The sequence below is a fragment of the Sinohyriopsis cumingii genome, chromosome 10 (assembly GCF_028554795.1).
Source record: "Sinohyriopsis cumingii isolate HCF-2022 chromosome 10, ASM2855479v2, whole genome shotgun sequence".
In the NCBI taxonomy this organism is placed as follows: domain Eukaryota; kingdom Metazoa; phylum Mollusca; class Bivalvia; order Unionida; family Unionidae; genus Sinohyriopsis; species Sinohyriopsis cumingii.
This window is the reverse complement of record NC_142970.1, coordinates 35916983-35929242: the sequence shown is the minus strand read 5'-3', so window position 1 is coordinate 35929242 and position 12260 is coordinate 35916983. Positions and strand designations below refer to the sequence as shown.

The following is a 12260-nucleotide window of genomic DNA, read 5'->3' as shown; positions in this document are numbered from 1 at the left end:
GTGACTAAAACTCAATCTCAAACTTAATATCAGAGTTGAGTTTTATTACTTTAAGTTCAAGCTCTGATATTTCTGTCCTGATATGAAATCCTGTATTGGACAAGGATTCACTTGTGAATAAAATGTCTTTGCACCTAGAAACATAAGGCAAGTGACTAATGTAACATTTGGAACATAATATCCAAACAAATGCTATGCACTTTCTAAAGGACCAGAAAATCACTTGTAACCATCTCTGTAACATCCATCGATAGATCAAATGTGGACATTGAAATGTCTGCACTGAAACACAAGAACCTTCTGGCTATTATTACCTCAGCCGTACATAGACTAGATACATCCAGGAGCTATTTAGACACTTTTCTGTGGCATGATCAAAGAAAATATTTTGGGTATGTCACAGAAAAAATGACATAGGACAGGGTTAGAAGGCATTTAATTACTATATTCATCAAAAACATAATCCCATCTCCCACTCTGAAAAATGCTGGCAAATATTAACTTATAGAGTAATTCAGACTGTTCCAAGTTGTTAATATTTTCCCATAAACAGTGGATGGATGGTGACTTCTTTGAAAGTGCTTTCCAAATGCCCCTCCCATTATCATCATTTTTGGAACAATCCTCATCAAAATTATGGCTACTGCACTTCTAAAAGTGGTGGGTATACTCGTGCATCTCATTAAATTGGTTTGATTTAATTTCATGATCACTACTAAATTTATTTCACTTTATTTCAGTGTTAGGTTCAATATAACCAATTTTAATGTAATCTGACATCACTGAGTACTCTATTTTTGTATTTTAATGTACCATTAGAAAACAAAGCCTTGTTGATACATCCCTCAATATAAGGTTCATTCGCTTATAACACAGGTCACTTTTATGTCTTCCATTACAAACTGATAAAGCAGGAAAAAAGTATAACCAAGGTATAAATAGAAAACCTGGAGCTACTGACATACAAGCCTTGCTCTGTATCTCTGTCACTGTCCTTATAAAGCCATGAGCTACTGATATACAAAAAAATTGCTGCGTGTCTTTCTCACTGTCCTTATGAAGCAGGGAGTTACTGATATACAAACCTTGTGGTGCATCTTTCTCACTGTCCTTATGAAGCCGAGAGCAGGCTATACTGCAGTACTCATGCAGCTCTCCAGTCCGTGGATTATTAGCTCGTGGTCGCCCACAACCTTCACGAGCACATTGTCCTAAAAAGCATAATCATTGCATTATTTCTTAACATGAAAATATCAAAAACTCTCATCCCAATACAGCTGCAATGTGTACCGAATTTGGATTCAAACTGCAGACATGATTTGGCCTTGAGTACTCAAAAATGCAGTCTCTCATGGCACTATCTTTACCGAGGTCAAAGAGGCTGGCTACCCATCCATCCCTTCCTGGACAGTTTTGATAATTTGAATGCAAAATAAACGAACATTTTAAAATGCAAAATTTCTTCTTATATCTCTAGTAAGCACACTAAAAATGACACAAGAATTAGGGTAATCACAACAAAATGATTCAATTTGTATGTCATTTTCAGTTCACCATTAAAGTATTATATTCAGCACACTGCATTATCTTTGCAAGCCAGTAAAACATTGGCCATGGGTAGCTTTCATATAGGAAAACTAATTGCACACCACTTCAGTTAGCCGTAACATTACTGAAAACTTAGTAAATTTGCTGTAATCTTATTTAAACTTTTGGTCAATTTGCTTTAATCTCACTGCACACAGTTGGTCAAGTTACTAAATAACTGAACAAAGTCATGATCAGTGAGTTGCAACATTACTGAAAACTGGACCATCTGGTTATAACCTAATGAGAGACATTACCAATTTGTTATAGCCTAATGACAGACATTACCAATTTGCTATAACCTAATGACAGACATTACCAATTTGCTATAACCTAATGACAGACATTACCAATTTGCTATAACCTAATGACAGACATTACCAATTTGCTATAACCTAATGACAGACATTACCAATTTGCTATAACCTAATGATAGACATTACCAATTTGCTATAACCTAATGCCAGACATTACCAATTTGCTATAACCTAATGCCAGACATTACCAATTTGCTATAACCTAATGCCAGACATTACCAATTTGCTATAACCTAATGAGAGACATTACCAATTTGCTATAACCTAATGCCAGACATTACCAATTTGCTATAACCTAATGACAGACATTACCAATTTGCTATAACTTAATGACAGACATTACCAATTTGCTATAACCTAATGACAGACATTACCAATTTGCTATAACCTAATGAGAGACATTACCAATTTGCTATAACCTAATGCCAGACACTACCAATTTGCTATAACCTAATGACAGACATTACCAATTTGCTATAACCTAATGCACACATTATCAATTTGCTATAACCTAATGAGAGACATTACCAATTTGCTATAACCTAATGACAGGCATTACCAATTTGCTATAACCTAATTCACACATTACCAATTTGCTATAACCTAATGGCAGACATTACCAATTTGCTATAACCTAATGACAGACATTACCAATATACTATAACCTAATGACAGACATTACCAATTTGCTATAACCTAATGGCAGACATTACCAATTTGTTATAACCTAATGACAGACATTACCAACATACTATAACCTAATGCACACATTATCAATTTGCTATAACTTAATGACAGACATTACCAATTTGCTATAACCTAATGAGAGACATTACCAATTTGCTATAACCTAATGAGAGACATTACCAATTTGCTATAACCTAATGCCAGACATTACCAATTTGCTATAACCTAATGACATACATTACCAATTTGCTATAACCTAATGACAGACATTACCAATTTGCTATAACCTAATGCACACATTATCAATTTGCTATAACCTAATGACAGACATTACCAATTTGCTATAACCTAATGACAGACATCACCAATTTGATATAACCTAATGCACACATTACCAATTTGATATAACCTAATGGCAGACATTACCAATTTGCTATAACCTAATGACAGACATTACCAATATACTATAACCTAATGACAGACATTACCAATTTGCTATAACCTAATGGCAGACATTACCAATTTGTTATAACCTAATGACAGACATTACCAACATACTATAACCTAATGCACACATTATCAATTTGCTATAACTTAATGACAGACATTACCAATTTGCTATAACCTAATGACAGACATTACCAATTTGCTATTAACCTAATGACAGACATTACCAATTTTCTATAACCTAATGGCAGACATTACTGATTTGCTATAACCTAATGGCAGACATTACCAATTTGCTATAACCTAATGGCAGACATTATCAATTTGCTATAACCTAATGGCAGACATTACCAATTTGCTATAACCTAATGGCAGACATTACCAATTTGCTATAACCTAATGGCACACATTACCAATTTGCAATAACCTAATGGCAGACATTACCAATTTGATATAACCTAATGGCAGACATTACCAATTTGCTATAACCTAATGGCACACATTACCAATTTGCAATAACCTAATGGCAGACATTACCAATTTGATATAACCTAATGCACACATTACCAATTTGCTATAACCTAACAGCTGACATTACCAATTTGATATAACCTAATGCACACATTACCAATTTGCTATAACCTAACAGCTGACATTACCAATTTGATATAACTAATGGCACACATTACCAATTTGCAATAACCTAATGGCAGACATTACCAATTTGATATAACCTAATGGCAGACATTACCAATTTGCTATAACCTAATGGCACACATTACCAATTTGCAATAACCTAATGGCAGACATTACCAATTTGATATAATCTAATGCACACATTACCAATTTGCTATAACCTAACAGCTGACATTACCAATTTGATATAACTTAATGGCAAACATTATCAATTTGCTGTAATCTTATTTAATACTTGATCAATTTGCAAAAGCCTCACTACAGTAGGGTATGATGCTGTTATATTATGGAAAACCAAGATTTTGAGTAAAATAGGCATTATTGAAAATACTTCCCCAATCGTAATAACCTAGGAGTATGACCATTACATTGCAAATCCAGCCTGGCCGAGGTAAACTTTGTCTACCTACATGGTTGAGTCAAGACTTGAGTAACTTCCCTTGGATATAGAGATCGATACCAAATCCTATCCATACTCTAGTTACTAATGGAATCGAATGCATGCTTTGCCAGTAGGCTTAGGGGTGTATCTGTCCTATGACTGGATAAGTATTATTGAAAAAACATTTTCCATCAACAACTTGTTTCTTGTTCAAATATGTTACCTGACCAAAATACCTTAGGAGAATAGGTAAGAAGTGGAAGTTGTTTCATTGCCTTAAAATGGATCCATCTAAGGTATGGACAGCTTCACGGCTATCAACTGTGCTTGATCCATCATAGAAACTGGGCACTGTGACATGTAACATCAGTCCATCATGTTACTCTACTGGGTTGGTTCAACCCTGTGAGTGCTGAAATTCTGTGGCTGGGACATGACATAATATTGGATCATTGTATGAAAAGTCCCCCTCAAGCACTGATTTAGGCTTAGGCATTGATGTAGGCTCAGGCATTGATGTAGGCTTAGGCATTGATGCAGGCTTAGGCATTGATGTAGGCTCAGGTATTGATGTAGGCTTGATCAGCTTTTGTATTGACTGAGTGATCCACATCTGTACCAGGTTTATGATGCTACTTTGGGGTTATGCTAATTATACTCTCAATAAGAATCAGGATCCACATCTATTGACTTGTCATTTATGACAGTATCAGAACTAGGCCCAGCCTCCAATGATGTCTATGTGTTATTATACAGTTTGTTCACCTGTGGCATGTGATGGCTTCCAGAACTACTTAGTACAGTATCAAAAATGAACTCTTCCATACCTCCAGGGCCAACATGGCAATTACAGAATTACATGGCTGAGCAGAAAGAACTGTACTAATACTGTCATGATCTTAGCATGCATTTTTGTCTACATTCCAAGTTAATTCTGTAAACGCAACTACCATTTCCATTTTTGACAGTGTTGCGTTTCTTTTAAATAGTTCCTTTTTCCTTGCCCGTGTTTGTTTATTTATACTCTGGTGGCTTCTAGGCATTCAAATACCTTCAAACACTGATGCTGGGAATTATATGCAGCATGTGTCATCAGATATCGTTAAGTTGCAGAAGAGTCTTTATTTGGAATTACAAGCATCTACTTAATGCAAAGTAAACATAAGTTATTTATCTTATCACTTTACCCAGATTCATTAATGTGCATAAGAAACAATTTACAATATGTCCAATACAAGATCATCTTCACAAGCCAAGGTTGCATTGGCTGGCTGCTGCATCCAATGAAACTGACAGACCTGAAGCGCTGAAATATCTGACTGATCCACAAAGGTGAAGATAGGTTAACATATTGGAACCTTGGCTAGTGAAGATGATACGAGATTGGCACATAACTTCATCTCCCTAATTTGTTCGATATTAGGTATGCCACTCATAGTGGATTTGGTGTTCTCTTAGTGGTGTTTAAATAAGAGGTTCCATTCTGAAATGGGTGACTCGTCTTATACGGCCAGTTTCCCAGTGCAGAAGGGGTGGCCATATAAGAGGGGGACCACTGTATATGTAAGAAGAACTAGGTCAAGCTTAATGTTTACTGTTGCTGCACAGAATGTAATGGACTTACGGTCTCTGTTTGATGAAGAACTGTACCCTTTCACCATCTTTTATGTTACTAGGTAGCAAACAGTACAGAATACTCTTCCCAGACTTTATGAGATATTAACTGGTTGTCAGGATAAAGATTCTGCAGAGCTTTCAGTGTGGAAAGGGAAGTAAAAATAATATAATTTTTTGGAAAGCTATCAATAAAGTTCAAAGCTTTGGGTATGGGTGTTAATTTCTGCAGCAAAACTGAAGCTTTATCTTAGTAACCAGTTCCAGATTGTGCCAATGGGTACTGTAACAGCTATTTCTAACTTGTCCCCATCTTTTGAACCATCTGGCTACAATAGGAGTTGATTTCATTGAATTTGCTCTGAAGATTCATTGTTGACATTTTGAGCTGGCAAAGATAAAATATTATGTTAGGTTTCAGTAACTGCTGTGGTGCTAAGGGAACACAGAATTACAGAACTGTGCAACATTTCCAACAATAATTTTTGCTGTTTCCATTTGAAGATGAATTCATATGCCAAAAGGTGAATGAAGTCTGATTTCTGAACATCCAAGGTTTGATATTTGTGCCTGACTTCTACATCGTGTGCAATGTCAGGTCAATCAGAAGATACTTTGGTAGCATAATGAGAGCCAATTTTGCTTGTTTGTTCATGGTTCATTTGCTTATAAACAAATAAATGTCTATAGGAATTGTCAGCATGATCTTTTTCTTTTGCATGTTTGTAATTATTTTATTTTTAATATTGCTTTAACAATTTTTGTCATATTGCTATGACGTCTGCAGTGTGGCAGTTTATAGTGATGTCTACCACTGAGCATCATGTCAGATATGTAGCATCATGTTCCACCACATTATCCTGACACCAGGCCAACCAGTCCTAATACTTAATGCTGAGTACTAAGCAAGGCAGCTGATAACATCATTGTTATAAGTCTTTGGTATGACTCAGCCAGGGTTCTCAATTGCAGCCTCCTTTTGGTCTGTCAATTCTGTTAGTGACCATGAACATATAATAAGTTTGTACACAATAGTGAATGAATATGAATGTAACAGTGACAAAATCAGGTTATAAAATATGGCAGTGACTTGTGTCTCACTGCTTCTTTTTAGAAAGAAAAGAGCGACTAATAAATTGATTGATATTTTATGGAACTGTTAGAAATGTAGATGGAGTATACTTCCCTTGTGTGAAAAATTCCTTCAACCAACACTGTAGCATGGAAAATATCACTTGATACACAAGATTTTTGTGAGATCTCTAAAAGATCCTTGAACAAGCAGTAACTAAGGTATGAATGGAAAATAGTGTGAATCCCTATATCCATAGAGAGATCACTCCGGTTCGACTTCAAATGGCAGATGGCTGTTTTAAAGCTAAAAGTTCACATGGGAGGACTGGATTTGTGAGGTGGTGGTCATACTCTGAAGGTACCATCATTACATAATGTATTTGAAAAAGAATTGATGTAAACTGGCAGTAGCACTGTTTAACACTTGGTCCATTTAATAAAACCTTAGGGCAATTCTATGTAAACATTCATGGTACCCACAAAGGCACCCTTTTAAAAATGTACACCAGGCTACTCAGATTATAAAAAGAGTTCATGTGAAAACAACATGAAATTCTAAATTGGATCTATGGGTTACCAATCTACATTACAACTGCCTTCCCCGGGTCACATGTATATTTTACTGGAACAGCCCTCACTACACTAGGTAAATTTGCTCTTATGCTACTAAAAACATGGTAAATTGGAAGTAGCACCATTTAAAACTAGGTCAATCTGCTGTAATATTACTAAACACATGGTAAATTAGCAGTAGAATCATTTACTACTTGTTAGTTAGCAGTAACTTTATTGAATATTTGGTAAATTAGCCGTAACTTTATTGAATATTTGGTAAATTAGCCGTAACTTTATTGAATAGTTGGTAAATTAGCAGTAACTTTATTAAATATTTAGTAAATTAGCCATAACTTTATTGAATATTTGGTAAATTAGCATAACTTTATTGAATATTTGGTAAATTAGCCATAACTTTATTGAATATTTGGTAAATTAGCCATAATTTTATTGAATATTTGGTAAATTAGCCGTAACTTCATTGAACATATTGTAAATCTGTGGTGAACTTACTGAATGACTTGTTGACAAATGTAACCATCATGTACGTGGTCAATTTGTTATCTTCTTGAATACTTTTAAGTCAACTTGAGGAAACCTTACTCAACAATTTATCAATCTGCTGTGAACTCACTAAACACCTGGCTTTTATGCTGTAATTATATGGTCAATATGCTGTCAATGTATTGAACGCTTGGTCAATATGCTGTCAATGTATTGAATGCTTGGTCAATATGCTGTCAATGTATTGAACGCTTGGTCAATATGCTGTCAATGTATTGAACGCTTGGTCAATATGCTGTCAATGTATTGAACACTTGGTCAATCTAAACCTAATCATTAGTTTTTCTTCTAATCTCAACAAATGTAGTCAATCACTTGTAACCTTACCAAACAAGTAGTCAGTTATCTTAACTCTTTATGTGAATCACTTGCATATTCCCTGAGAAGACCTATACAATCACCAATATAAGGCATCAGTGTCTCACCACGAGTGAGTAAAGCTTTCCTAGTGATTTCTGAGTCAGAATCGTCACTTTCATCACTTGGCCAGTTCAGCATAGCCTCAATGTTGGCATGGCGACCTGAGGCATCTACTATCCAGGGATTAGTAGGGTCAATATCCTGCATGGATGCTAAGATTGCCTTCTTTAGATCCTCCTATAAACAGTAAAATGGAAATCCTCATCAACATGGAACCAAAGTCTTGATTCTGTAGACTGTGTGATGTGTGTGTAAAATACTTTAAAAAGTGTAAACTGTGTGATGTGTGTTCAAAGATACTAAAAGTAGTGTAGACTGTTTGATGTGCAAGTAAAGATACCTTAAAACATGTAGACTGTGATGTGTGTGTGTAAATATACTTTAAAAGTGTAAACTGTGTGATGTGTGTTCAAAGACACTAAAAATAGTGTAGACTGTGATGTGTGTGTGTACAAAATGTAGACAGTATGCTCTCTGCATAAAAAAAGATAAAGTTTAGAAAATATATACATCATATCTCAAACACATTGTATAATCCATAAAATATAAAAATTGATTATTATTGTTGGCCCTGAGCATGTAAGCCTTCAGAAGTATGACCTTTAGAAGATTGGAAGTTGACACAGTATCATGAATAAAAAACATAGGCAGCAGGGCAAACCCCAATGAAGATGATAACATTTTACAGCTAAAAGTCATACATCATAAATAACTGGGCTTCAGCTGTTTTCAAGTTCATGAAACAAGCCAAAAAGTCATACTTACAGAACATTTCATTTTCAGATCTGAAATTCTGGATCCAATCTTTCTATATTCACTGCAGAAGTTAGCTCTAAACAACCTTAGGCTGGCTGGTAGGGTATTTATTTATTATCTCCATCAATTAAGCTTTTGAACTCTTTCTATTGTCTCCTTGCATATATTTCCAAGTAAAGCTTTCATCGATATCTGATGGCATATGAACATCATTATAAAAACAAGAATGATTTTATGCCAGGGTGCATTCTATCCAATTTTTGTCAGATTCTGTTGGTAAAAGCTTTGACAAGTCGTTAAATTGTTTTTCTATTTTTAATAACAATAATCATATTGGTATCATTTGCATAAACTTTGTGACAGGATGCTTTCCACCCAAATTGACTGGAATTGATTCAGTGGTGCTTGGAAAAATGTCTAAAATAGCACATGCTGACGGATGACAGATCATGCACATATGTCAACTGGTAGTGCATGCCAGACACAGAGAATTACTAAGCTCACTTGACCTTTGGCCAGAGGAGTGACACTTGTAAATAATAAAATGCTCATGAATCACTAGATACTTACATCATCTGTTTCCATGCTGTACTTGTGTCTACGATGTTTGCGAAGAGCAGGTGGTGTCTCTGGGGGAACCAGCCCCTTGGAGATTGCAGATATGAACTCCTGTCTCTTACGCTGTGTGATTTGTGACTGTTCAATGATCTTCCTGCGGGGTGTTCGCAAATAGAGGCGATTTACCATCTGTGAAAGTACCTCTGTGCACTCCTCTAACTCCGTCTAAAACATCCATCATGTAAAAAAGATGCAAAATGCATCAAATACTGGATTTACTCATATCAAAAAACAATCTGGGGGCAATCAGTATAGATCTGAATCTGCCTAAATATATAATTTCCCTGCTGTTTCTCTTCAACCATACATAGAACAATGCATAATGCCCTTATCAGGGTTAAATTGTTCACTTGCAACCATACAAATCAGGGTCTACACTGATCACTTTCAATCATAATACAAGAATGCATAATGTTCCTATAAATAATGGTCTATAGTGCAAACCTTCATACATTTGAATGTCTAATCCCCAGACAACCCAGAGTCTATGCTCATCACTGTCAATCATACAAATCAGGGTTTATGCTGTTCACTTTCAATTTTACAAAGAACAATGCCTAATGCTCTTAACTGCATAATGCCTCACAAATCAGGGTCTATGGTGTTCAATTTTAATAATGCAATGAACATTGCATATGGCTTTAACATATCAGGGTCTATGCTGTTAACTTTTGATCATACAAAGAACAATGCATATGGCTCTAACATAGCCGGGTCTATGCTGGTCATGTTTGGTCATACAGAGAACAATGCATGTCCTCCAACATATCAAGGTCTATACTGGTCATTTTTGACCATAGAAAGAATAATGCCTAATGCTCCAATAAATCAGGGTCAAAGTGTTAAATTTCAATCATGCATAAACAATACGCACAGCTTCTACACATCATGGTCTGTGCTGGTCACATACATAAAATGAAAAGAGCATATACAAACTGACTTCAAGTTCATTATGTAAAGGCAGATCGGTGTCTATACTGTTCACTGTTCATGCTTTATCTAGGTTAATATAACACCTGATTGCACTGGTGTGCAGTACATGTAGACTAGTGGGATCATTAATATAGTCATATACATTCTAGTACATAAAAACAGGATTGTTGAAATTTATATAATTAACATGTCTTACAAAGATCACTTAAAATAAGCATCAATGTAAAACTGTACTGATCATATGAAATAACATTTCTTTCAATAATAAATGTGAAGTAAAACTGCATCAATGTAGAACAGGAATTTCAATAGATCAGTTTAATGTTAAATCGGTATCCATTGTTTCTTCTAATGTTAAATTTTTATCCACTGTTTCTTCTAATGTTAAATCTGTATCCATTGATTCATGTAATGTTATATCTGTATCCATTGTTTCTTCTAATGTTAAATCTGTATTCATTGTTTCTTCTAATGTAAATCTGTCTCCATTTCTTCTAACACTTCGTTTGATAATAAATATGAAATAAACCTGCATCAATGTAGAACAGGAGATCCAATAGGTCAGTCGAATGTTAAATCTGTTTCCATTATTTCTTCTAATGTTAAATCTGTATCCATTGTTTCTTCTAATGTTAAATTTGTTTCCATTATTTCTTCCAATGTTAAATCTGTATCCATTGTTTCTTCTAATATTCAATATGTATCCACTGTTTCTTCTAACGTTAAATTTGTATCCATTGTTTCCTCGAAATTTAAATCTGTATCCATTGTTTCCTCTAATGTTAAATCTGTATCCATTGTTTCCTCTAATGTTAAATCTGTATCCATTGTTTCTTCTAATGTCAACTCTGTATTCATTGTTTCTTCTAATGTTAAATCCGTATTCATTGTTTCTTCTAATGTTAACTCTGTATCTATTGTTTCTTCACCAGAATATGACATCATGACACAACACTTCATTACTGCATGATTTGATTTTATCATATCAAGAGGGACTGTTTTGAAAGTGAAGGTGAAACATGACCATTCAATTTTTTTTCATATGTTCTGGCAGAGTTACCTGACTTTAAGACACAATGTATGATTATCATTTGTAAATTATAAAAGTTCAAAATATAGTTCAGCTGCATTGTTAACTTAAAACTTCTTTTTCTTCTTAACATTGAAAGTCACTTGTGTATCATAACAAATGAAAAATTAATGGCAAAACAACACTTTTGTTACCATGCCAAAACATACCACCAGGTAGTTAATAATCAAAGATGAATAAGGCATAGATAAAGATCATAATAAAGTTTACTTAGTATGGTCTATCAGTCATAAAATGCTTTTGTTTGATAATTACATGAACATTAAAGACGGGCATTAGTACTGTGATATTTTAAAAAGATGATTAATAAAATGTAGTGTTTTCCTATTGGTTCTGATAAAGTCCTAGTTTTTACCGTGAACCAATATAACCAGACTCAGGCTTCGAGTATTTGACCTAATAATAGTAAAAATCAGGAAATTAAACTTAATTCTGCCAGTGTGCCAGGTCAATTTTTTTTTAACCAATATTGCTCTTTGTCAAAGGTGGCTTTGGAATGGTGAAGATTATACACAAATAT

The 12260-nt window shown here is 34.6% G+C and overlaps 1 protein-coding gene across 1 annotated transcript in view; it reads right to left on the bottom strand.

The window, feature by feature from the left end:
* The window catches only part of LOC149789872 (ankyrin repeat and IBR domain-containing protein 1-like), a 138253-nt gene that overhangs the window by 40665 nt on the left and 85328 nt on the right, over window positions 1-12260 (bottom strand). Inside the window, exons 18-20 of the mRNA XM_089971879.1 lie at window positions 9670-9882; window positions 8349-8520; window positions 1086-1211 (exon numbers count right to left, since the gene is read on the bottom strand). Of these exons, the coding sequence (XP_089828005.1) occupies window positions 1086-1211; window positions 8349-8520; window positions 9670-9882 (511 nt within the window). The remainder of the gene's footprint in view (window positions 1-1085; window positions 1212-8348; window positions 8521-9669; window positions 9883-12260) is intronic.